Source organism: Microcaecilia unicolor, chromosome 14, assembly GCF_901765095.1.
Source record: "Microcaecilia unicolor chromosome 14, aMicUni1.1, whole genome shotgun sequence".
NCBI classification, from domain to species: Eukaryota; Metazoa; Chordata; class Amphibia; order Gymnophiona; family Siphonopidae; genus Microcaecilia; species Microcaecilia unicolor.
In genome coordinates, this window is record NC_044044.1 from 49,085,357 (window position 1) to 49,113,110 (window position 27,754).

The 27,754-nt window shown below is 43.2% G+C and overlaps 1 protein-coding gene across 2 annotated transcripts in view; it reads right to left on the reverse strand.

The window, feature by feature from the left end:
- NCSTN (nicastrin) overlaps positions 1-27,754 on the reverse strand; it is a 53,067-nt gene that overhangs the window by 11,695 nt on the left and 13,618 nt on the right. Inside the window, exons 5-11 of one of the 2 annotated variants that reach the window (XM_030187468.1) lie at positions 27,167-27,312; positions 25,732-25,882; positions 19,713-19,819; positions 19,325-19,480; positions 13,888-13,992; positions 9,591-9,668; positions 2,454-2,623 (exon numbers count right to left, since the gene is read on the reverse strand). In XM_030187468.1, coding sequence (XP_030043328.1) covers positions 2,454-2,623; positions 9,591-9,668; positions 13,888-13,992; positions 19,325-19,480; positions 19,713-19,819; positions 25,732-25,882; positions 27,167-27,312 — 913 coding nt within the window. Of the gene's footprint in view, positions 1-2,453; positions 2,624-9,590; positions 9,669-13,887; positions 13,993-19,324; positions 19,481-19,712; positions 19,823-25,731; positions 25,883-27,166; positions 27,313-27,754 lie in introns of both variants that reach the window. The other variant, XM_030187467.1, reaches the window with a different exon arrangement.

Genomic DNA, 27,754 nt, shown 5'->3' on the forward strand with positions numbered 1-27,754 from the left:
CGCTACTAAATGGACTTGGGAAAAATCCACAATTCCAGGAATAACATGTATAGAATGTTTGTACGTTTGGGAAGCTTGCCAGGTGCCCTTGGCCTGGATTGGCCGCTGTCGTGGACAGGATGCTGGGCTCGATGGACCCTTGGTCTTTTCCCAGTGTGGCATTACTTATGTACTTATGCACTCTATCTTTTTTATTTGAGATGGAGCAATACAAAGGCCTTATGATACTCTTTGAATTATTCTCTATCCACTTTCCTCCATTGAGTGAAGAACCCCAGGTTAGTTGACTAAGGTGCTGTAATAATAAAAAAATACAAGAAAACTGATGAGCGGCACTCCGGCAAGATACACAGAGTAGACCAGGCTAAGCAAAGCAATCAGCTGGCTCCATGTCTTGAGAGTCAGGTTGAGCTAGTCCTGGTTTTGCCTCCACTGCATCTCTGGACCTCATTAAGTGGCCTCCCACTTAGTCACCTCTCCCCTCTCCAGTCGGTTCAAAACTCTGCTGCCCGTCTTGTCTTCCGCCAGGGTCGCTTTACTCATACTACCCCTCTCCTCAAGTCGCTTCACTGGCTCCCTATCCGTTTTCGCATCCTGTTCAAACTTCTTCTACTAACCTATAAATGTACTCACTCTGCTGCTCCCCAGTATCTCTCCACACTCGTCCTTCCCTACACCCCTTCCCGTGCACTCCGCTCCATGGATAAATCCTTCTTATCTGTTCCCTTCTCCACTACTGCCAACTCCAGACTTCGCGCCTTCTGTCTCGCTGCACCCTACGCCTGGAATAATCTTCCTGAGCCCCTACGTCTTGCCCCATCCTTGGCCACCTTTAAATCTAGAGTGAAAGCCCACCTCTTTAACATTGCTTTTGACTCATAACCACTTGTAACCACTCGCCTCCACCTACCCTCCTCTCCTCCTTCCTGTACACATTGATTTGATTACTTTATTTTTTGTCTATTAGATTGTAAGCTCTTTGAGCAGGGACTGTCTTTCTTCTATGTTTGTGCAGTGCTGCGTATGCCTTGTAGCGCTATAGAAATGCTAAATAGTAGTAGTAGTAATAAGTAGTAGTAGTAGTAGTCTTTGAGATTCCGGAATCTTGCTGCTCTTTGGGATTCTGCACAGAATGTTGCTACAGTGGGACTCCGGAATCTTGCTACTCTTTGAGATTCTGCACGGAATCTTGCTACTCTTTGTCCTTTTCCCTTATTTGTCCTGTCTGTCCTGATTAGATTGTAAGCTCTTTGAGCAGGGACTGTCTTTCTTCTATGTTTGTGCAGCGCTGCGTATGCCTTGTAGCGCTATAGAAATGCTAAATAGTAGTAGTAGTAGTAGTAATAAGTAGTAGTAGTAGTCTTTGAGATTCCGGAATCTTGCTGCTCTTTGGGATTCTGCACGGAATCTTGCTACTCTTTGTCCTTTTCCCTTATTTGTCCTGTCTGTCCTGATTAGATTGTAAGCTCTTTGAGCAGGGACTGTCTTTCTTCTATGTTTGTGCAGCGCTGCGTACACCTTGTAGCGCTATAAAAATGCTAAATAGTAGTAGTAGTAATAGTAAAATTGGAACTACTAGCCCGTGGTACAGTGAGGATAAAACTAAATCAGCCATGCCTTCTCGTGGTGATCTGAGCCATCTGATGGCTTCACTTTAGGCAGAGGCAAATCAGAAATCCTTTGGGTCTGATCTTTTTCAGCTGTCTGTTGGCCATTTTCTAGAGGTATCAGGTATTTGCTGAAATACATGTGCCTCATCCCGTTCCCTAAGTCTGAGCGTGTTTAAAGGCAATTCTATAGCACAGCAAAGTGAAGTTCAAAGTACACAGCACAGAAAAACCAGCACAAAGGGCTGTCAACATAAGTATTACCATACTGGGACAGACCGTAGATCCATCAAGCCCAGCATCCTGTTTCCAACAGTGGCCAATTCAGGTTACAAGTACCTGGCAAGATCCAGAGTTTAACTGACTTCTTGTTTACTCTTTTCAAAAATACTACGACTAGGGGGCACGCAATGAAGCTACAAAGTAGTAAATTTAAAACGAATCAGAGAAAACATTTCTTCACTCAACGTGTAATTAAACTCTGGAATTTGCTGCCAGAGAATGTGGTAAAAGCAGTTAGCTTAGCGGGTTTTAAAAAAAGGTTTGGCTAGCTTCCTAAAAGAAAAGTTCATAAGCTATTATTAAAATGGACTTGGGAAAATCCATTGCTTATTTCTGGGATAAGCAGCATAAAATGTATTGTACTGTTGTGGGATCTTGCCAGGTACTTGTGACCTGGAATGGCCACTGTTGGCAACAGGATACTGGGCTTGATGGACTTCAAGCCCAGCTGATTGCAATGCTTATGTTCTTATGTTTTGTAACAACCCATACTGGAGTTGTGGTTGGGGCAGAAAATATGTCTCAGCAGATAAGAACAAGCAGCATATCTTCCCAGGCACACACCTGTTCTGGAAAGCAGTCTGGTGATCAGTCAGCACCACCCCAGCAATGTCCTGGGCTCGCAGGAAGCGCTGAAGAGAGGACGGTGGAAGGTCCTGAGCAGGGCTGATCTCATTCAGGGTCACATTGCTGTTCTGGCTGGCATTATTCAGGGCATCCACCAGAGACTTTAACTTAAAGAAAGAGTTAAAGTAGAAACTGTTAAAAGACCTTTTCCATGCATTTTACCTTGATTATATGAGATGAAGAGTCAGACAGTAGAAGACATGACAGGTGACATGACAGAAGGAATGGATCCTTAGAAGCTTAGCCGAGATTGGGAGGCGGGGCTGGTGTTTGGGTGGTGGGGCTAGTTCTGGGCAAGACTTCTACGGTCTGTGTCCTGAAAATGACAGATACAAATCAAGGTAAGGTATACACAAGAAGTAGCACATATGAGTTTATCTTGTTGGGCAGACTAGATGGACCGTGCAGGTCTTTTTCTGCTGTCATCTACTATGTTACTATGAGGCATATTTTCAAAGCACTTAGCCTTCCAAAGTTCCATAGAAACCTATGGAACTTTGGAAGGCTAAGTGCTTTGAAAATATGCCTCTGTGTGGCCTATGGTGAGAGGAAATAGACTACATATTCAGCGGTGCAGAGCCTGTATGGACATAGAGTAGAGAAGCTTCTGACAAGAAAAAAGCAAGTGCTGAAGTGACTATAGCTTTTTTAGCTAAAGGTATGTATCAGTCCTGACTGGGAAGCAACAAGATCTGAGATGGAGGAAGGGGAAGAGGAACTTAAGCTCCACAAAGGAGCTACCTGGCCACTGGAAATTAAATGGAAACCACTGCGCCACCTGACTTGACCAACAAAAAAGTTATCAAATTCTAAGAAGCTATGAGCACTGATAAACTAGAGTCCTAGAGCAGACAGACTCAATCCCCGAGCCCTCCAGTCCTAGAAGAGACAGGATGACAATATTCAGAGAGGCATATCAGGAAAACTAAAGCTTCCAGCTGCATGAAATTAACACATAAAAGTCAGGTGCAGATAACAGAAACAGAAACAAAGTACATAAGATTTGCCATACTGGGACAGACCAAAGGTCCATCAAGCCCAGCATCCTGTTTCCAACAGTGGCCAATCCGGGCAAGATCCCAAAAAAGTACAAAACATTTTATGCTGCTTATCCCAGAAATAATCTTGCTAATATTTGGGATTCTGCCAGTCACTTGTGACCTGGATTGTCCACTGTTGGGAAACTGAATACTGAGCTAGATGGACCATTGATCTGCTGCAGTATGACTGTTCTTAAGTTATCTGCAAGAGTTTATCCAAATGTCAACTTTAATGGAAACAGGACCCAACCTGGCCAAGTTTCAGAAAAGCCTTTGTCAGGGTTCACAAAGGTTTCCACAATACATTCACGGATTCAATGCATGTACTGCAATACCTGCACAGAAAAAGTTCTGGACTTTTGGAATTGGACCTGAGCTTTTTTTGTGCAGGTATTAAGTACATGCATTGAATCCGTGAATGTAGTGTGGAAACCTTTGTGACCCCTGACAAAGGTTTTTCTGAAACTTGGCCAGGTTGGGTCCTGTTTCCATTAAAGTTGACATTTGGATAAACTCTTGCAGATAACTTAAGAACAGTCATACTGCGGCACATCAATGGTCCATCTAGCTCAGTATTCAGTTTCCCAACAGTGGACAATCCAGGTCACAATTGACTAGCAGAATCCCAAATATTAGCAAGATTCCATGCTATCGAGACCCAGGGCAAGGAGTGGCTTTCCGCATGTCTATCTCAATAGCAGACTACTGACTTTTACTCCAGAAACTTGTCCAAACCTTTTTTTTAAACCCAGATATGTTAACTGCTGTAACCACATCCTCCAGCAACGAGTTCCAGAGCTTAACTATTCAGAGTGAAAAAAATATTTCCTCTTATTCGTTTTAAAATTATTACCATGTAACTTCACTGAGTATTCCCTAGTCTTCGTATTTTTCAAAAGAGTAAAAAAAAAAAAATCAATTCACTTTTCCTGTTCTAAACCTGTTCTATCATATCTCCTCCTTAGCCATCTCATTTCCAAGCTGAACAGCCCTAACCTCTCTAGCCTTTACTCATATGAAAGGACTTCCATCCCCTTTATCATTTTGGTTGCCCTTCTTTGAATCTTTTCTAATTCTGCTATGAGGTTACACCATGGAGCAATTCAGAGACATTAAAATATTCTTCATCTTATTTTCGATTCCTAGCACATCAGACAAAAGATTTCAGCATATTGTCTACAATGACACATAGATCTTTCCTTGGAAGCTGACTCCTAAGGTAGATTGGATTATTCTTCCCAACATGCATCACTTTGCATTTGTCCGCATTAAATTTCATCTGCCATTTGAATGCCGAGGTTTCCAATTTCCTAAGGTCTTCCTGCAATTTTTCACAGTCCACGTGTTTTAACAACTTTGAAAAGCTTGTGTCATCTGCAAATGTACTCACCTTATTTGTTGTTACAATTTCCAGATCATTTATAAATACGTTAAATAGCACCTGTCCCAGTACAGATCCCTGCGGCACTCCACTACTCACCCTGCTCCATTGAGAGAAATGGCCATTTAACCCTACCCTCTGTTTTCTGTCCAATAACCAATTCCTAATAAACAACAAACATTGCCTCCTATCCCATTATTCTTTAATTTTCTAAGGAGTCTCTCATGAGGAACTTTGTCAAAAGCTTTCTAAAAATCTAGATATAGTACATCAACCGACTCACCTCTATCAACATGTTCATTCATGCCTTCAAAGAAACAAAGCAAATTGGTGAAGTAAGACTTCCTTTGGCTTAATCCATTGTGTTCAGTAATTTTATTCTTTATAATTTTCACTGTTTTGCCTGGCACTAAAGTTAGGTGGTGGAAACAAAAACGGTAACGGAATTCAAACATGCGTGGGATAAACATAAAGGAATCCTGCTCAGAAGGAATGGATCCTAAAGAGCTTAGACGAGATTGGGTGGCAAAGCAGGTGGCGGGAGACGGAGATGGTGCTGGGTAGACTTATACGGTCTGTGCCAGAGCCGGTGGTGGGAGGCGGGACTGGTGGTGGGAGGCGGGGATAGTGCTGGGCAGACTTATATGGTCTGTACCAGAGCTGGTGGTGGGAGGCGGGGCTATTGGTTGGGAGGCGGGGATAGTGCTGGGCAGACTTATACGGTCTGTGCCCTGAAAAGGAGAGGTACAAATCAAGGTAAGGTATACACAAAAAGTAGCACATGTGAGTTTATCTTGTTGGGCAGACTGGATGGACCGTGCAGGTCTTTTTCTGCCGTCATCTACTATGTTACTGGTTTGTAATTTCCCCGATCAACCCTGGAACCCTTTTTAAATATCAGCGTTACATTGGCCACCCTCCAACCTTCAGATAATACAGACAATTTTAACAATAGGTTATAGATCATTAACAGCAGATCAGCAATTTCATGTTTGACTTCTTTCAGTACCTTGGGGTGCATACCATCCAGTCCAGGCAAAAAGATCATCCCGCACATTCCTTAATCTCCACTATCCTAACTGTAAAGGGCTAAAGTATAAATCCACATACGCGACCAGTTTCTCATACATCTGTACGCAGCTATGGAACGCACTACCGAAGGCCATAAAAACAATGCAAGACCTAACCATCTTCAGAAGGCTACTGAAAACAGATCTCTTCAAGAAGGCATACCACAAACATCCATCTTAAATACTAAATAACAACGGGCAGACTGGATGGACCGTGCAGGTCTTTTTCTGCCGTCATCTACTATACATAACCGATCTTTTACCTCATGACAGATCACCTGTTTGATATTCATGATCAAGCATTACCACTTCAACCTTATGCTGAACAGGGACTCTCTATAATCGATGACCTAAAGTATATTACAATCCAATTTATATAATCCAACTCTCTATAATCGACGACCTAATGTATGTTACTATCCAACTTATTCTCAGAAACTTCGCACATGAGATATATGTATATATATACACCATGATCTGTTCCATGTATGCCATGTTCCATATATGATACCATATATGTATGCACCTTAATGCAACACCATTTGCAATTCTGCTACCCGGAGGCAACCGCCATTACGGCAAATGTAAGCCACATTGAGCCTGTAAATTGGTGGGAAAATGTGGGATACAAATGCTACAAATAAATAAATAAAATAAATGTGTCAGTTTGGCACAGTACATCTTCCAGATTCACCAAGATTTCTTTGAGTTCCTCCACATCGTCATCCTTTGTCAAGTAAAGCCTAGCCACCCGCCTGGTGTTACCCCGTGGCCACTTAAGAGGGTCTATACCCAGCACAGTTCAGGTCTGCCTGCACCTGCCACTCGTGCTCTATACTAGCACCCTCCTCCTACCAACTGGGTCACAACTGCCTCTGGGCAAGTCTCCAGCTCTCCAATTATCCTGATTTCTAGGTTACTGCAGCCACACTCCCAGTGGTCCCACAGTTCTCAGAAAGCACTCACAGACCCACTAACAAACCACCAGGATTATCAGTCCAGACAAACAGGATGAAGAAACAATTATGTTTACTCTCTTTAAAAAAATATTGAACAGTGGAACAAAATAGTACATATAGCCAACAATAACACGTAACTGAAATATGGATCAATTATAACACTAACTGAACATCTATATACTGTCTAAACAGTACCTGGGAAGGTCAGGACATATAATTCACCAAGCCTCAGCAAAGAGATCTCTCTCTCTCTCTTTCCTTCCAGGCTAAGACTGAAGCAACAGCCAGCAACAACTGCAGGGTAATTTCAAACTCCAGGCCAATCAGAACCCAGTCAACAATATTTCAAAAATATACTGTTTCTTGCTTCCTGTTTGTGTCAAACTAAAGAAAATACACTCAGTTCTCTGTAACAGCTTTATAGCAAAGAAACACCACCTGCTGGCCAAATAGAAGAAATACATTTCAGAACATAATCAATGCAGGAAAATATCCATTTTACAGGCTTGAAACACACTGTTTCTTCACATCTTCACTGTTCCTTCACTGTGGAGGAGTAGCCTAGTGGTTAGTGCAGTGGACTTTGATCTTGGGGAACTGGGTTCGATTCCCACTACAGCTCCTTGTGATTCTGGGCAAGTCACCTAACACTCCATTGCCCCAGGTACAAAATAAGCACCTGCATATACTACGTAAACCGCTTTAAATGTAGTTGCAAAAAACCAAAACAAAACACAGAAATATATATCGATCAAGTCCCATTCCCTTTCCCCTATCCTTGAAAAACATTTCTGGTACAGATAGATCTCTTACATCTTCTTCAATAAAGAGCAACGCAAAGAGTTCATTCAATCTCTCCGCTCTGGCCTTCTTCTCCCTGTGTGCCCCTTTTGCTCCTTGATGATCTAACGGTCCCCCAGATTCCCATAGCCCATTCCTTTTAGGAATGCCCTCTGTTCACATGGTTGATGTGCTACAGCAATTTACAGAATGGAACTGTCCAACTCTTCTCCTGGGGTACAATCAAGTGTTTATGGATCAACAGATATCTAAGCATAAATGACAGTTTTCACACAGAGTGATTTTTATTAATTAAAAGGTGGTGCTGCAATTCTGGATGCCACCGGAGGAGCCCCCTTTTAACGGATGGAAGACAAGAGTGCATGAAATGGCAGGTTACGAGCAGCGTACTCACAGAATGAAAAGAGATTAGCTGATATACAAGAATCTGTGGGACCGATTCATATAGCAGAATTTTAAACAATAAACTCAAAATTAGCTTAGTATCCCCTAAGGACTACACCCATCAGTGGTTGCTCAATTAAGTGAAGTCAATGACCTCCTTGTGGAACATGGTGAATGGAACAGTATGAATGGTGGAATTATGATTGATTGAGAGAATAGTGGTGGTTGAAGGCTGTAAGAGAGGGTGTGGTATGATTGGGCATGGGATATATAGAAAAACAGAACTGAACTAGACAACCTTTGACTAAATATTGTGTACGTTAAAATGTTGAACCTTGTAGGTAATCTCACAAATACAGGTTATGGATATATTAAGTAAACTGTGTGATGGGAACTTTTGCAATGTACAAAGAAACAGTGTGTTTTAAGCCTGTAAAATGTATTGGATATTTTCCTGTATTTTTCCTATTTCGCCAGCCGATGGTGCATATTTACGCTTAAAGCTGTTGCACAGAACTGACTTCTCTTTCTTTAGTTGGCACACAGGTAATAGGAAGTGCCTGTAGTGATGTAACCAGTTTTTATTTGAAATTTTGTTGACTGGGCTCTGATTGGCCCAGGAGCTCATCTCTTTTGGACTTCACTGGTTTTGAGTTGTTTCAGCCTGGGAGACCTCTTTGCTGAAGCTCTGTGAACAGATATATGCCCTGATCTCCCCAGGTACTTTCCAGGAAGTATGCAAGTGCTCAGTTAGTGTTATAATTGATCCATATTTCAGTTACCTGTTATTGTTTGCCAATTGCACTATTTTGTTCCACTGTTCAATATTTTTAAAGAGAATACACATAATTGTTTGCCCTTTTGTCTGGACTGATAAACAATCCTGGTGGTTTGTGTGTTGGGTCGATGAGTGCGTTCTGGGCTATTGGCAGAATATGCCCTTGAATGTCTGTTTTTTGCAGCCAAATGTTTGCATGTTATGAACATGTGTGTAAATCTAGGCAGCTTAAAATCCACTTTTATTTTAAAAAAATGTATAACCTGCACATCTACAATCCTGAGCGGGGAACAATACCCATTCACAGGTCACAGTAATGAAGACATTTTTCAGACATACATCGTAATCAAATCTGCATTATCACTGTACAAGAGATTCGTAGTTAAAAGGAGATTTCAAAATCTTGCTAGAAAAGAACAGTTTTTAGAGCTTTTTTGAATTCATCTACATTGTGTAATGCTCATTTAAATGTATTCAGTTATTTTAACTCAGTTTTACTCATGCAAGTCACTGCTACTTTGAAGATGTACTGAATGTAGTTGAAACAATATAATAAGAAGCCTTGCTCAGAATGTCATATCCAAACCACCATCATAATAGTATAAGAACAAAAAATAAATAGAGGGTAAAAATCTGAAAAATTCCAACTGGAGGATTTTACCTGTTCTTGCACCAAGCTGCTCTTGTGTGGGAAAGGGTCTGTATGCATCCACAGGACGGAGTTCTTTCTCAGAGCTACCTGGATGAGGGGAAATGAGCAGAAAAGTATTGAAATATGAATGAATCCAGTACCTGCAGGAAAACCTTACCCCAACCTGAGATGAACAGAAGGCACCAGAAAAACAAGCAAACCCTCTCTATCAGCAGCCCCTGAAGGTTGCAAAGGTATCCTGTTCAGAGGTGAAGATTTCATACACAGCGGGAACACTGGCAAAGGTGTCCTTAGAAAAACACCTTTCCTTTATACAGGACACCACAAAGGTAAAATTAGTCCTTACCTGACAATTTTCTTTCCATTAGTCCCAACAAATCAAACCAGAGACTTATGGGTTATATCACTCTACCAGCAGGTGGAGTGCTATAACTTAGTGGTTTGCTATATGTGGTCATGTGCAGCCAGCTTAACCTCAGTATGAATGATACCAAAGCAGTGTAAAGGAATTCCACCATTATAAAATGAAGCACTCTCCTACCTCTCCCGACCATACCAGAACCTTAAGGCACGGATGCAATCGCAAGATCCCTTTCTTCTTTTGTCTTGTCTTTTTTTTTTTTTTTAAACAGAGGAACCTGCGCAGAACTAACTTACTAAACACCATCTCTCCTACTGTCACCACCTCCCCATCTGTCATATCCTCAACCTCTCTCTCTCCACTGCAACTGTCCCTGACACCTTCAAGCATGCTGTAGTCACACCACTTCTCAAAAAACCATCACTAGACCCTACCTGTCCTTCCAACTACCGCGCCATCTCCCTCCTACCCTTCCTCTCCAAGATATTTGAACGTGCCGTTCACAGCCACTGCCTTGATTTTCTCTCCTTTCATGCCATCTTCGATCCGCTTCAATCCGGTTTTCACCCCCTACACTCAACAGAAACGGCACTCACTAAAGTCTGTAATGACCTGTTCCTTGCCAAATCCAACAGTCAATACTCCATCCTCATCCTCCTCGACCTATCTGCCGCTTTTGACACTGTCAAATCATAATTTACTTCTTGCTGCACTATCCTCATTTGGGTTCCAGGGCTCTGTCCTCTCCTGGTTCTCCTCTTATCTCTCCCACCATACCTTCAGAATACACTCTCATGGATCTTCCTCCACCCCCATCCCACTCTCTGTTGGAGTTCCTCAGGGATCTGTCCTTGGACCCCTTCTTTTTTCAATCTACACCACTTCCCTGGGCTCCCTGATCTTATCTCATGGTTTCCAATACCATCTTTATGCTGACGACACCCAGCTTTACCTCTCCACACCAGACATCACTGCGGAAAACCAGGCCAAAGTATCGGCCTGCTTATCCGACATTGCTGCCTGGATGTCCAACTGCCACCTGAAACTGAACATGGCCAAGACCGAGCTCATTGTCTTTCCACCCAAACCCACTTCTCCTCTCCCTCCACCCTCATCCTCCCCTTCTCATCTGCCCGCAACCTCGGAGCCATCTTCGACTCCTCCCTCTCCTTCTCTGCCCATATCCAGCAGACAGCCAAGACCTGTCGCTTCTTTCTCTATAACATCAGCAAAATTCGCCCCCTCCTCTCCGAGCACACCACCCGAACTCTCATCCACTCTCTCATCACCTCTCGCCTTGACTACTGCAACCTACTCCTCACTGACCTCCCACTTAACCATCTATCCCCCCCTTCAATCCGTTCAGAACTCTGCTGCCCGTCTTATCTTCCGCCTAGACCGATATGCTCATATCACCCCTCTCCTCAAGTCACTTCACTGGCTTCCGATCAGGTACCGCATACAGTTCAGGCTTCTCCTACTAACCTACAAATGCACTCAATCTGCAGCACCTCATTACCTCTCTACCCTCATCTCCCCTTACGCTCCTACCCGTAACCTCCGCTCACAGGACAAATCCCTCCTCTCAGTAACCTTCTCCACCACCGCCAACTCCAGGCTCCGCCCTTTCTGCCTTGCCTCACCCTATGCTTGGAATAAACTCCCTGAGCCCATACGCCAAGCCCCCTCCCTGCCCATCTTCAAATCCTTGCTCAAAGCCCACCTCTTCAATGTCGCTTTCGGCACCTAACCATTGTACCTCTATCCAGGAAATCTAGACTGCCCCCAGGTTCCAATCTAATAGCTTAAAGTGGGATAAAATGCCATACATAAGTAAATAAATAAATATAAACTTTTAACATTGAGCACCTGATTCTCAAAGTGGACATATTCCAAACACTATAATGAAAATAAAATTATTTTTTCTACCTTTGTTGTCTGGTGACTGTTTTTCATAAGTACATAAGTAATGCCATCAAGCCCAGCATCCTGTCCACGACAGCGGCCAATCCAGGCCAAGGGCACCTGGCAAGCTTCCCAAACGAACGAACATTCTATACATGTTATTCCCGGAATTGTGGATTTTTCCCAAGTCCATTTAGTAGCGGTTTAGGAAACCGTCTAACCCCTTTGTGAACTCTGCCAAGCTAACCGCCTTCACCACGTTCTCTGGCAATGAATTCCAGAGTTTAATTATGCGTTGGGTGAAGAAAAATTTTCTCCTATTTGTTTTAAAATTACTACACTTTCATCGCACTTTTAGTTTCATCGCATGCCCCCTAGTCCTAGTATTTTTGGAAAGCGTGAACACTTATATACACTGTCAGCTAGCACATTTGCTTATTTCCGATCTGACGAAGAAGGGCAACCTTCGAAAGCTAATCAAGAAATGTATTAAGTTATGTCCAATAAAAAAGGTATCATCTTATTTTCTTTTCCATGTTTTATTTTGTTTGATTTCTATTGATAACCTTAAGAGTGGACTAACACGGCTACCACACTCCTCTACTTTGTATTTTAAAATATTACAAACAAATAAACAAATAAAAAAGTAGAATATACAAATCCTAGCATGTAAACTATAATCCTCTCATCATCAAAACGCTCCTTGTCAAATCTGGACAGCTGACTGCCCAATGAGGAGAGGCCCAGCTTGCCTCATTGTGCAGACTGGGAAGAACCAGAAGTTCATGATCCAGGTGAGAGATAGAGTCAATCAAATTTGAACTCAGCCGTGCTTCGAGAATCATGCTGGCTGATGGACACAACCCATTGGTGTGGTAGTGATAAGGAAATATGAGAGGGAGCAAAAAAAAAAAAAAATACTAGGAATTATTAAGAAAGGGATAGAAAATAAGACATAGAATATTATAATGCCTCTGTATCGCTCTATGGAGCGACCACACCTTGAATATTGTGTGCAATGCTGGTCTAATATAAGAACAGCAGCTAAAGTCATCTACCAACCACCCAACCCCTGGTCGCTATGTCTTAAAAAAGATATAGCAGAATTAGAAAAGGTTGAAAGAAGGGCAATCAAAATGATTAAGGGGATGGAATTCCTCTCATATGAGGAAAGGCTTAAGAGGTTATGACTCTTCAGCTTGGAAAAGAGGTGGCTGAGGGGGGATATGATAGAGGTCTACAAAACATTGAGTGGAGGAGAATGGGTAAATGTAAGTCAATTATTTACTCTTTCAAAAAGTACAAAGACTAAGGGATGCTCAAGGAAGTTACATGGTACTACTTAATAAACAGAAGGAAATATTTTTTCACTCAGTGAATAGTTAAGCTCTGGAACTCGTTGCCAGAGGATGTGGTATCAGTGATTATTTATTTTATTTATTTATTGCATTTGTATCCCACATTTTCCCACACATTTGCAGGCTCAATGTGGCTTACATTGCTCCGTCGTGGGGTCACCACGACAGAATGGCATATATAATTTCATAAGAATATGGGAAGCATAGTATATATAAAAGCAACATATATAAAGATATCAATATCGTAACAACAGGTAAACACGGCAATGTACTAATGTTCAAATGATGGATCGTTATGGTCAGTGCATCTGGGTTTAAAAAAAAGGTTTTGACAAGTTCCTGGAGGAACGTCCATAGTCTGCTATGATAGATAGACATGGGGTAAGCCACTGCTTGTCCCTGGGAACAGCAGCATGGATGTTGCTACTATTTGGGATTCTGTCAGGTACTTGTGATATGAATTGGCAACTGTTGGAAGCAGGATACTGGGCTAGATGGACTACTGGTCTGATCCTGTATTAGCTATTCTTACATTCATGACTACAAAAGCAGTCATGTCCTGCAAGGGGTTAAGCTTCTGCAACCGGAATAAATCATTGGAATGGACATGGGTAACTGGGCAGACTGAATGAGTCAAATTGTGTTTTTCTTCCATCAACTACTATGTCAGTGTGTTGCACACCTGGTTTAGTTCTATGAATGCATAAATATTTTCCAATTTGATGGGAAATTTGTCATGCTTCATGTCATACACCATCCGAGAGCTGCCAATGTAATCGAAGGCCTCCTGTGGGAAGGGAAAGAGAACACAACATTAAGAAAGGATGCATATGCAAAACCTGTATTACATTCAAGCAAAAGGTTCATTTTGACTGGCTGCATACACATGTGAAACAAAAGAAACATCATAACATCAGTGCAGAACACCAGCTTCAGTAGGTTAGGTTAGGCTTTATGACCGCCTACATGCTTCTTGCAGGACTGAATCAACTCTTTACAGGCAGTTTGGTCTTACTTGCTAATTTTCTTTACTTGAATCCTATTAGAACAGCCCAGAACCAATGGCTTATGCCCATCAACCAGTAGATTGAGACAGACTTGGTATTCAGCCTTATATAGGGCACCATGCAACACTTACTCTTCAGTATTTCTGTACAACACTGATAGTACTCCAACCCATCCCTGAGCTTCCCAATCCTCCGTGGTATCCAAACAGGTTCTCTTGGCTTGCCTAGGCTCCTCTGAACCTACCTCCTAACTTGTAGAAGGTCCTAGAGTCTGCCTCAACATCTCAAAATAACACACATTGTGAAAAAGCAGAACAAACTCAGGGAAAAAAGTGTCTGCTGGACCCATAGCACTCGATATGTTTACTGCACTCCACAATAAGCATCCCAGGGATAAAACACCGAACTCCATAACTCCGACTGAGGAGGCAGTAGAATCCCGAGTGCTTGGAGATCCAGAGGATAGAATGGCTGCCATTCACAAGTTTTCAACAACCTCCATGTGGCTGTTTCAGGGGACACTTGCTACTGCTACAACTGACACTGATAGGCTCTGTTGCTCCTTCAAATAACATTTCTGGCTGCTCCAGTGCAGCAGATACTCTGATGAGGTCTCCATAAAGATGCTGCCAGAAAAAAAGATGCAGACCCAGCACACAGTGCACCCTGCTGCAATGCTGCTCCCACAGCGTCATTCTTGGTACAGATACTGAAAATTCAGCAACGGCAGAAAGCTGAAACTATCTCCCAATGTTCTGATTCCTGTGCTCAATCAACCACCACCCCCAAAGGCAATCTGATACCTTGGGGGAAATCCCCATTAAAGAAGCAGCATTTCAGAAGTCCTGGGGGGGGGGGGGGGGGGGGAAGAGGGAGGGGTTAGCCTCTGAGATCCACTTAAAAAGTCAAGGAGAGGAGGCCGCTCACATCTGGACCCTGGATTCTTCCCCCTGTCTAGCCGAACTCAACTGAATGACCGTTCTTTGACTGGTCCGAGAGCAGCACCTGAGCAGTTCAGTGTCTATCTGCTGGAGACAGAGAAATACAGAAGAGTAGATGCTACATAATGCATTATCTAGGGCCAAGCACACAAGTCTTTGTTCTCTGTTTTCATCAGCTGCCTGGTGGGTATAACCCACTGATTCTGGACTGATAGGGAAGCAGAATTATGAATGTCATTGCCCAATAACACAAGGTTGACTTCCTCCCACCTTCATTACCTGCTGGTACAGAGCAAACTAATCTGCAGGAAGAAGGAGCAGTGTGAACAACTACCTGAGAATGGGAAACATCATATACATATGTACACCTGTAATAAGGGAACCCACTGTTAGCAGGCACCAGTCGATCTCACTAAATTCTTGCCCTGGAGAATTCCAGAACAGCCAAACAATAGGTAGGTGTATTTTTGGGAGACTACTAGACACTGGTTACCCTGAAGAAAATTCCAAGTTGCAAGCCAGAACGTCAGGGTACTTTTTGTTGTTGTTGTTTCAATAAATATTTTATTAATATATGTGAAAATGGAAGAAAGCATGAATCGCCATAAGGCCATGAAGATAACACATAGTTTAACAACACAACCCCCCCCCCCCCCCCAAAGAAAACCAGAAGTGTACAAAAATGCTATCAGTTGCCTTCAGTGAAATACAGGTCAAGGCAGGCTTAGAGCTGAGAACTAGGCCTGTAAAAATCAAAGACCATCTCTGACACAGATAATGTCACTGCAGCAGAAGCTGAAGTAAGTAACTGAGAGCTGACAGAGGGAGGCAGAATCCGTTCTCAAAACAACAAGTGGATAGGCAACAACAAGAGGTTGTGGACAACGATATTTTGGTAAAGGAAGATAACAGTGGGTCAGACGAAAGTAAACAAGAACAACCAGGGGGGTTGAAGGGAAACTTGGAAACATGTGAAATCATTGCTATCAAAGATGTTGATATCTAGAAGGTACTAAGGATAATATGCAAAGATTGCCGGTGGGAGAATGAAATATTAATAGGAACCAATGATAGAAGAATTGTATATAAAGGCTGACAGGGCATTAAGGAGAGAGAGAGGGAAGGAAGAGAGAAGAGGAGATGAGAGAAAGAGAAAATACAGTGAACCGGTTGTGTGTCATGAAGCACTGCTCTTTCAAGACGAGATATGAATGCCAGGGATATGCACTGTGATGATCTTGTGTTAATCCTGCTTTTGATAAGTGACTAATAAACTTTGAATTACTTCCTCGTATTTACTTGATCCCAGCGTCCTTCTGATTGTTGAGTCCATCAGTACTTAGGCTGTGAATGTACGAGGTCAAAGTAATTAAAATTCCATTCAGAAGAAACCCCCCCAACCCCTCCACTTGCAAGTATACTTTTCCCATCCTCCAACTAAAATCCCCTTCAATTCCAAACTGTCCCCCCCCCCCCCAAACATGCCAAAATCCCTCCACTGCAGACTGTGCCCTGATAAAACATACATAAACCGCTTTTAGATGTGTCCAGCTGTACTCTGTAGAATTAAAACACTTGCGGCAGCACAGCCCACCCCTGCTGCACTATAGCTCTGGAATGGGCACAGCTCAAGTACGTGTTAACTACTACTACTTAACATTTCTAAAGCGCTACTAGGGTTACGCAGCGCTGTACAATTTAACAAAGAGAGACAGTCCCTGCTCAAAGAGCTTACAGTCTAATAGATAAGAGTGAGACAAATATAGGACAATCAAGCCATTGTGACATCACTGATGAGGTTGGCTCTTAGGCATTGGTGGAATGAGGCATTATGACATCACAATCTCAGCTCTGGATACCAGAGACTGAAACTCTTCACACTAAGGGGGGGGAAGTGGGCCAAGTATAGGCCAATCAAGCCATTGTGACATCACTGATGAGGTTGGCTCTTAGGCATTGGTGGAATGAGGCATTATGACATCACAATCTCAGCTCTGGTTAAATCACTGCTATATGTAATACCACTACTACTACTTAACATTTCTAGAGCGCTACTAGGGTTAAGCAGCGCTGTACAATTTAACAAAGAGAGACAGTCCCTGCTCAAAGAGCTTACAATCTAATAGATAAGAGTGAGACAAATATAGGACAATCAAGCCATTGTGACATCACTGATGAGGTTGGCTCTTAGGCATTGGTGGAATGAGGCATTATGACATCACAATCTCAGCTCTGGTTAAATCACTGCTATATGTAATACCACTACTACTACTTAACATTTCTAGAGCGCTACTAGGGTTAAGCAGCGCTGTACAATTTAACAAAGAGAGACAGTCCCTGCTCAAAGAGCTTACAATCTAAGAGACAAGTGAACGGTCGGTCCGATAGGGGCAGTCAAATTGGGGCAGTCTGGATTCACTGAACGGTAAGGGTTAGGTGCCGAACGCAGCATTGAAGAGGTGGGCTTTAAGCAAAGACTTGAAGACGGGCAGGGAGGGGGCTTGGCGTAAGGGCTCAGGAAGGTTGTTCCAAGCATAGGGTGAGGCGAGGCAGAATGAGCGGAGCCTGGAGTTGGCGGTGGTGGAGAAGGGTACAGAGAGGAGGGATTTATCCTGTGAACGGAGGTTACGGGCGGGAACGTAGGGGGAGATGAGGGAGAAGAGGTAGTGAGGGGCAGCAGACTGAGTGCATTTGTAGGTAAGTGTTAACTTACTGAGAAGCTGACTGCTCTCACAAGGAGCATGGTACATTTTCAAGCCCCCACAGCAAATCGCCACACCATTCAACTAAAGGGCCTACAAAGAAAACGGGAGCTGAGAAACTGAAGCAATGACCATGACAGCAACTCAGTTCTTCTCTAACAGTATCACATGAGTTCTGTCACATGCTGTGACTACACTAAGCACAAGAGACAAGGGGCGTGTCCACAAACCCCCCTAGAATAACAAGTCTTTGGAACTAGACGTTACCGAGAAAAATAAGGCTGAAAATCACCACACTTTGAATAGACATCAAGTACAGTTCACAATGTTCAGAGATTAGCATAAAAACAGGCAAAGCTGTACGAAACACAAAAATCAGCTGAGCAGCTAAACGTATTTTCAGTGCTAAATAGGGCTAGTGTTAGATATTCAGGGGCCCAGGGAGGAAACTGGGGAGTGTAAAGCATAAAGGTCATGAAAAGGTGCAAACCACACATATTTCTAGTTTTTATTATAAGCTGTTTTTCTGGTAACTACTTTCTAAGACTGTAGAAATTTGTGGTTTGACGTTTTGGCCTGTGATAAGTTGCTGGTCAGCAACTGAGCCAGAGACGCCTATAACTAAGGACACCTGCTGTATCCAGATAAACAATCAGAAGAAGTGAGTGGGTGAGGGCAAAACTATAGCCCTAGCACGAGGGTGAGGGTAGTAACTTGGTAACATACCCATTATCAAATGAAAACTTATGCTTATATGCATGAGAGGCCCTAACTGCCAATATAATAAGGGAATAAATGATAGAATACGATTCAAAACAGGAAACAGAATATTCTAGAAAGATGCATATTCATGAGGTAGGAAAGGTAATTATAATTAAGATAATGAAGAAAGGAAGAGAAAAGTATTTAAGAGACAACAGAACTGAGGATGGCGAGCCTCAATGTGCCTACACTAGCAGGTGGACATATTGACAGCTCCCAGGGAAAACTCTGTTTTTATTTACTACATATTATACTGTATTGGGAGTTTATTTGTTACTATTTCAATAATTACTGATTGGTTTCTTTGACAATTTGAATAAACATTTATGTCTAATACTTATCTAGTAGCTAGGGTTTTTCTTGCCTGGAGAGTAAAGATTTACTCTTTCAGAAGGTTACTTCTGTTGCAGAGGCAAGATAGGAGTATACAGGAGGGAGGGCACTAAAGTCCATCTGTAGAATATGCCTCGTTCAGCTTGAGGCAGGCTTTGGGCCACTTGTAGAATGGGGGCCCAGGGCAGTTGCCCACCTCTAATGACGGACCTGGTGCTAAAAATAACATTAGGTCTATCTTATCTCTAACCAGGTAAATTTCTCAAAAACTGAGGGGGAAAAGGATCAGGGAATAAGGGCTTGCATGGATCTGGAGTCTTCTAAAGTATAACCAAGTGAATTCACTCATTTGGTAGCTCTGGCTATGCCCTTACCCCTTGGAAGAAGACAAACACGACGTTTTTCGACAAGGTCTGGTTGTCCTTAAAGGCTTTCTGGAGCGCTTCAGCTACGGCCAGCAGGGTGACAAAACCTGAGACGGTGCTCTCAGCTCCGGGGGCCACATCCCAGAAGAAGGAGCGACTGTCCAGCTGCGAGAGCCACAATGGAAAAACAGAAAAAAGGAAAAGAAAAAGCAACGGTTACAACAGACTACACAACTTCTTGAAGTGCCTCGCAACCCCATCTTTCTATGAGCTTTCACATTTGTACTGGCTGGATTATTCAGCTATTAATTCCCACGAGGGCTTTCCCCCCCATCTTTTCCCTTTGAATATACAGAAGCAGCAGTTTAGAGATATGAACAGCAAGACAGGTACTTGCCCGAGCGGCGACAAAGATGACCTTGTTGTCTGGATGCAGGATGTCCGAGATATTGACAGGTTTAAGTGTGTTCCAGATATTCCAGTCGGTGAGAGCATCGCAAACTTCTTCTGGGAAACAGAGAAACTTCTAACTCATCTATTTCATCAGTGACTTCACTTACCCAACAGAGCAAATCAACAAAACAGTAGATACCTGGGAAATTCAAGCTAAATTCTACCAGAAAGAGCAAAGGAGTGGCAGCTGAGCTCTTTGACCATGGTTCAGGAGACATTTTGTGCCATTAAGTCCACACTCACCTTTGCCACGGACTTTACTGACTTTGGGCAAGCACCTCGCTCTTTCTCTCTGCTTTACCCTTCACATACAAAAACACAACTCCAGCTTCCACCCTTCACATACAACAAGATCCATTATTTACAGCCAAGCCACAAGATACCACCGTATCTGCTCGGACCCAGAGGATAGAGACAGACACCTTGAAACCCTGACTGCATCCTTCAAACGGAAAGGCTGCAACCCCAAAATAATCTCCAAGAATATTGCCTCCTCCCTCAAAACACCCAGGGAAAATCTGCTACAGTACAAAGAAAAATAAGCCACAGACAGAATTCCCCTTGTAGTGACACACAACCCAGAGCTGGAGAAATTGAGGAAAATCATAAGAGACCTACAGCCACTACTCCAGGAAGATGAATTACTGAAAGAGATATTCCCATCCCCACCAGTGCTGGCCTTCCGACAGCCACCAAACTTAAAACGCAAGCTGATCAGAAGTAAACTTCCATCACAGATGGAAAAAGAAAAGGGCACTTTTCCCTGTAACACAGCCAGCTGCAAATTATGCCAAAACATTTCACAAGACCCCACAGTCATTCACAAGGGAAAAATATTCAACATAAAGGACTATTTTACATGCTCATCTTCCAATGTGGTATATATCATTCAGTGTAAAAGATGTAACGAAGGATGCTATATTGGAGAAACAGGCCAGACGCTTAAGACAAGATTCAATCTGCACAGACATCACATGAAAATAGCAGGTGCCAGTCAAGCCCCCACCCCTGTGGGCCAACGCTTTACAAGACCAGATCACTGCACCAGTGATTTCACAGTAAGAATACTGAAAGGTAATTTTAAAACAATACAGGAACATAAGACCTTTGAAATAAGAATGATTGAATATTTTGACACCCAACAAACAGGACTTAATAAGGATCTGGGTTTTCTAACACATTATAAACCATAAAGCTGTATTCCTCTGTTTATTTCTCTGTTACCCTCCTGTCACCTACCAACACCCATCCTGTTAGAATATCAATGAAATGCTTTGATGTCCCCATGCATACCCCCACCCTCCCACTCTGTCAGACTGTCAAAGTGATGCTTTGATGTTTCTCCTATATATACTATCTGCGAACACATTTGCTTATTTCCGATCTGATAAAGAAGGGCAACCTTCGAAAGCTAATCAAGAAATGTATTAAGTTATGTCCAATAAAAAAGGTATCATCTTATTTTCTTTTCCATGTTTTATTTTGTTTGATTTCTATTGATAATCTCTGCTTTACATAATCCCCAGCTCACCCCCAGATTCTGTGTGAGATCCTGTATAATGCACCTTCCCTTACTGTGTCTGAGACCAACTGCAAACAAGGCACTAGTCTTAATCTAGTTTTATCTGTTAACAAATTAGGGGTCTGATTCAATAAGGTCCTCCCAATTTTGTGTTTTGGGGGGGGGGAAGCCTTGATGCAGAATGAAACTAATCTGCTCTCTCATAAGGTTGTGCTGGAAATCTTTGGTCTTGCATATCTGGTCTGGTTTTCTTATCTGACATGCCCTTGTTTACCACAGATTTCTAAAGGGCTTTACTAAGGAGTCTTCACCTTCCTTACAAGTTAGTAACCTACAGCAAGAGCATTCCTTTTCTGTATACATGCACATATTCCGAATGATCACCCTGGCCAGCTTCTGCCCCGCTTGGGCCAGGCAGAGCAACAGTATAACTGCAAATATGAAACACAAAAGCCGGTAGTGGGAGGCGGGGCTGGTGGTTGGGAGGCGGGGATAGTGCTGGGCAGACTTGTAAGGTCTGTGCCCTGAAAAAGACAGGTACAAATCAAGGTAAGGTATACACAAAAAAGTGGCACATTTCTTGGGTAGACTGGATGGACCGTGCAGGTCTTTTTCTGCCGTCATCTACTATGTTACTATGTTACATGTAAAAAAAGTGACAGTTGTTAATTTAGCACTCTGGATTGTGGGTCAGATCACATCCCTCTAACTACAGAACCGAGTTCACTACACCCTAGAATACATTGAAAAGAATAGGACACAGATCAAGCATGGAGGCAGGCAGCTTACAGTTGCAGTCACACAGGGCTGTGAGTGACTGCATCTGTCTTCACCCCCTTCCCCCCCCCCCCTTGACTGTATGCTGCCTGCCTGCATGCCTGATCTGATACATTTCTGATTGAACAGTACATTTTATGACTAACTTTCAGAAGCCAGAACCTCCTTCCTCATGTCAAGAATAAGCAAAAGATGACAATGTCAGAATATATAAGTAAACATAAAAGCATTCCAATAACACTCTCAAAAGGGACAGGTAAGAGGGGGTTGAGAAAGAGAGCTAGATGGTTGATCAGAAGGTGACACAGCGGTACAAGTTTATGGTTTATAATGCGATAGGAAACACAGATCTCTTTTACGATTTGTCTTGTTGGTGTGGAATAGGCTACCACACACTAAGAGAAATAAATTACTGTTATTTTTTCTTAGACATGACTTGAAATCTCATTGTTAAGGGGTCCTTTTACTAAGCCCTGGTAGGCACTAGCACATGCCTACCGTGCGCCAAAAAGAACTGCTGTGGAATGCGCTGAGGCATCCCGTGATGGTGTGCTGATCTGCCTGTGATAATCCCGCGCTATTAAATAGTTTTTATTTCTTGGCGCAGGAGACGTGTCTTTGGGCGGAGAGTAGGTGTGTCCACCGCTAATCGAGTAGTGAGGGTACATTGACGTGCGCTGCCTGATTAGCGTGGCTGTAGCGCCGGAGCCCTTACCGCCTAGTAAATAGGTGGTGGTAAGGGCTTCCACGCTAACGGCCATGCTCTAATTGGGAAATTAACGTGTGGCCATTACAGGAAACAAGAAAAATGCAGCCATTTTACCACTGCGCTCAAAGTGGCTACAGCATGCGGAAACCCGTGTACTACAAACAGCGCCAGCCACTTTTAAGCACGGCTTAGTAAAAATGCCCCTAAGAAATTAAATATTGTGATCTTTTTCTGTATTTTGTGAGAAATACCATATATACGTGACTAAGTTGAGAAATGTGACCCCCAAAAAATCCCCAGGGTTTGTCTTATCTATGACTAAGACCCATAGCACAACCCCCCCCCCCCCCCACTAAAAGAACCCCAAAACAAATTAATCATCCCCTAATCCCATCAGCAGGACGATCCCCTCCCGTCATGTACCTTCAACTTCCTGTTTCTGCAGGGGCAGGACGAATCAGAGCGAGTGCTCTGGAGTAGGCCAGAGGCAGCATAGGAGGATCACTGCACTGCCACAGCTCTATAGAAGGAGAAATTTCATTTCTTTCCATTATTCCTTCCCACTATTCCAAAATCTGTGGGATAGTTGTGTCCATCAACCAGCAGGTGGAAATACAGAACTGAAAACTGAGCTAAGACATTTCTTTCTTGGCATGAAGTCCAGCTCCTCGGTATTTAAGTAGACAAGTAGTAAGAAGAAATTCAGAATAAACACAACCTTAAAGAACTCGCTAACCTAACACTAATCAGACGAGCAAACGTGTGTGGACCTCCCTCATCTCTGAACAAGAGATAGAACATCTCAAATAGAGAAATACAAAATCAAGTAGAATTCATATCAAGAACTACGCTATGAGAGAGAATCTCCTCAACTAATACATCATATCCTCCTACTCTCTCTCTCTCCCTCTCAACCCAATGCCAAACGCCCCCAAATCTCCCCTCCCCCCTCACTATCTTCCATAGAACCCTGCGAGCAAAGACCGCAATGTTTATTCTTATGGTGAGGGTATATCAGACCAATGGATCCAAGTAATAGTTAAGTAAGAGAGGATATGGCCAGTCCGAAGGGCAGTCAATTTTGACATTTAATGGATATAGTCTACTTTGTTCAAAATCGCCCTAAGGCCTGGCAGAGTGGGTTGTTCCATGCTGTCATCAGTACTAGCTTGCTGGCTCCAAAGACATGAGTGATTAGTTTGTGTATGGCTGGTTTCATCCCGAGGTTTTAAAATGTAAAAGACAATGATCTATCTTTTCCAAGCGATTCCGAGTCAAACTTTAGTCAGACTTACTACTGCTGGCTGCTCCCCCCAAGCTCACAGTCGCCAGAAGTCTTTCCCCAGATGAGAAAGGATCAAGGCTGATACTCTGTCCCACACTCTCCAGAAAATCTTTCCTTCTTTTTTAAATTTTTTTTTTTAGGTTTTTGTGCTTGAAAAGGAGAACGCCACAGGAAACAGGAGAGAGGTGAAGGGAGGGAACAAGTAACATTTGCAGGGCACCAAAGACAGGATCTGGAGACCTCCAGATATGACTCTGCAGACTCAGGCCACCCTCAAAGCTAACCTTGGGACCAGCTGACCAACTGGGCCAGGAACAAATCACTCAGAACCACAGGCTGAAAAGTGTGTCCATCCACTCGCTGGAGATAGAAAATACTGAGGAGCTGGACTGGATATGTGTCTCAGCTCAGTTTTCAGTTCTCTATCTCCACCTCCTGGTGATGGACACAACTATCCCACAGGTCCTGTAATAGTGGGAAGCTATGTAATGGAAGATCAATTTTAAGGTATACAACAGGTGGGGGGGGGGGGGGGGGGGATTGAAATGCTGAGCGGACTGGAATAGGGAGGGAGGGAGAAATTTTCGGCCCCAGAGGTGGAAAGGGAGGGAGAGAGAGCTGGAGGGACATGTCAACTTATATATGGGTCACAGCATGTGTGTCCTTTTTTAGGTCTAAGACTGCCCTCGACTTCTGCTTGAGATCAACTTGTAGTCAAGTATATACGGTATGTATTTTTCTTGGTACATGGCCTAATTTCTTTCATTGTTATTCACCTTGAGCCTTACCTTGGTTAAGCAGATTAACAATGCCCATGTTAGATAAGATTAGACTACACATACCTTGCTGGCTTTTTTTTTCCCTCTTAGTATTCCAACCATAAGGTCCTTGATGAAGTGCTCTGATCCTGCAACATGCTTCCCAGAGGTGTCACCTTGGTTTTATGGCGTTAGATGTGCGCCCCCTACCTTCCTCTTTGAAACTGGTCATTTGAAAATGATTAAATATCACTTATATATTCTGATTGTCATCTTTTGCTCATCCCTGACCCAAGAAAGAAGATTCTGGTCTTCAAATGCTAGTCACAAAATGTAGTGTTAGTCCAAAAAAAAAAGTATCATCTTATTTTCTTTTTTTGTTTTGCTTTATTTTTATTTACTATCTTTAAAGAGGACTAATATGGCAACCAGGCTTCTTTATCCACCATTATATAAGGACATAGGGCAGTGGTTAACACCCAGTCAGGTTTTCAGGATATCCGCAAGGAATATGCATGAGATAAAAATGAATTAAAAAAAAAAAAAAAAAAGAGACAGTGCATGCAAATCATGCATATTCAGTGTGGATATCCTGAAAACCTGACTGGCCGGATGTGTCCCAAGGACTGTGTCGAGTTCCACTGATGTTGGGAACAGCAGAATCCCAACCAAAGGGGTTACCAGAAAGCTTCCATGTGCAAGACAGCTGCCTGTAACATCTGTGCAAACCTGTGGCTCAGACGATCAGACATCTGTCTTCCTTAAAGGCAAGATATCAGGGGCTAGTTCCAGTTTGATAGTAATTATGACCTAGACAGACAAAGGCTCTGGACATGTACCATGCCATCGTCACTGCTAACGGTAAAGTGGTTGAGAAGTCAGCAAGCCGATGTTGCTTTAACCTGTACTTGCCTGGGTTAATATTGAACGATGTCTGCAGAGAGTTGCGTCGCATGCAGGTGACCGTGTCCGTGACAGCATGCATGTGAGAGAAGAGCTGCATGGCACAGAGAGGATACTGCGGGATGGAGCCATTCAGTGGGATATTATGTTCTTGGTAGCACTAAGAAGTGGAAGCAGACACAAAAATGTAATACCTGAAAGTGGAGATACATTTCTGCTCTCAGTGAGATGATCCCTTTTTGAATTTAATACTCTTCAGCAATGCACCCTACCTAGGGTTACCATATGGCTCCAGAAAAAGGAGGACGGATTGACCCAGCCGGGTTTTACTTCCATTGCTTTCAATGGAAGTAATTGCTTTCAATGGAAGTAATTGCCCATTGCTTTCAATGGAAAGCAATGGAAGTAAAACCCGGCTGGCTCAATCCGTCCTCCTTTTTCTGGAGCCATATGGTAACCCTAACCCTACCAAGATACGGGGACTGGATCTTTGTTTTTTCTGCCATCAAAAATTACTGAAGGGACTACGTAGGAAACGTGGAGGGGCATAACCGAACATGGGCGGCCATCTCTAAGGGCGAACTAGGGAAGGGGCAGAACCGACTGTATTATCGCAAAAGATGGGCGGGGTGGGCCTGGGTCTGCCTACCTGAAGTGCACTGCAGTACCCACTAAAACTGCTCCAGGGACCTGCATACTGCTGTGATGGAGCTGGGTATGACATTTGAGGCTGGCATAGAGGCTGGCAAAAAATGTTTTTTAATTTTTTTTTTAAGGGTGGGAGGGGGTTGGTGACCACTGGGGGAGTACGGGAAGGTGATCCCTGATTCCCTCCGGTGGTCATCTGGTCAGTTTGGGCACCTTTTTGAGGCTTGGTCATGAAAACAAAACGACCAAGTAAAACCGGCCAAATGCTCGTCAAGGCCAGCCTTCTTTTTTTCCATTATCGGTCGAGGCCGGCCATCTCTTAACCACACCCCAGTCGGTACACTGTCAACACGCCCCTTGAACTTTGGCCGGCCCTGCGACGGAAAGCAGTTGAAGCTGGAAAAAATCGGCTTTCGATTATACCGATTTGGCCGGCTTTAGGAGAAGGCTGGCCATCTCCCGATTTGTGTCGGAAGATGGCCGCCCTTCTCCTTCGAAAATAAGCAGGATAGTAATAGTGTTCATGCTGTCCCCAGTACCCAGCAGTCTTGCTTCAGTAAAATGGCACTCACAAAACTGGCACAAAATGACCCATTTCCTCCCATTAAATCCTGACAAATTTTACAAGAAGACAGCTTGCAACTGTGCACTTGTATAGTCAGTTCACACCATCACTGAGAATAAAACAACAATCCTTTACAACCTTCCAAGCTGCCAGTAATATCTTTCACAAAACCAGAGATGATAAACTGAAAGAAAGATAGAGAAGGTGGGAGGTAGGAATACAGAACACTACCTGCTTGATGACCTGAGTTTCATTCTCATCCTGGAGCAGGAAAATGGGAAACTTGAAATCCTCGAAAGAAAGCCCATTCCCACGTGGGTTCCACACTGTCGAGTTACAGTGAGCGTACTGAGGCTCAAAGGTGCTGTTATAGACACCTAGAGAGAACAGAAACAGATTCATTAAACCCTTTCCTTCTCAGATTCGGTGTCATGTGATCAATAGCCTGGAAGCCACCTTTGGTTTTCCGGGGTCTCAGCCACAGAACAGCTAAGAATGAAAGAGGGGATGCTTTAAACATGAACTCTTGAAGACTCCTGGAACTATTATGGACAGCTATCGGTCAGGCATGCCGGATCCCCACTGACAAAATCCTAGAGAAGTAGGACGGCAGGGTTCAAATCCCACTGTTGCTGCCTGTTACTTAATGCTCCTTTGCCTCAGGTATACACTTAGCTTATAAACCCTCTAGGGTCAGAAAATTACCTACTAGACTTGAATGTAACTTGCCTTGAGCTACAAGTCACAAAGGTGTGAGCTAAATCCAAAATAACACTTAGATTAGCACATATCTGATGGGCAAAAGTTTTTGTTTTTGTA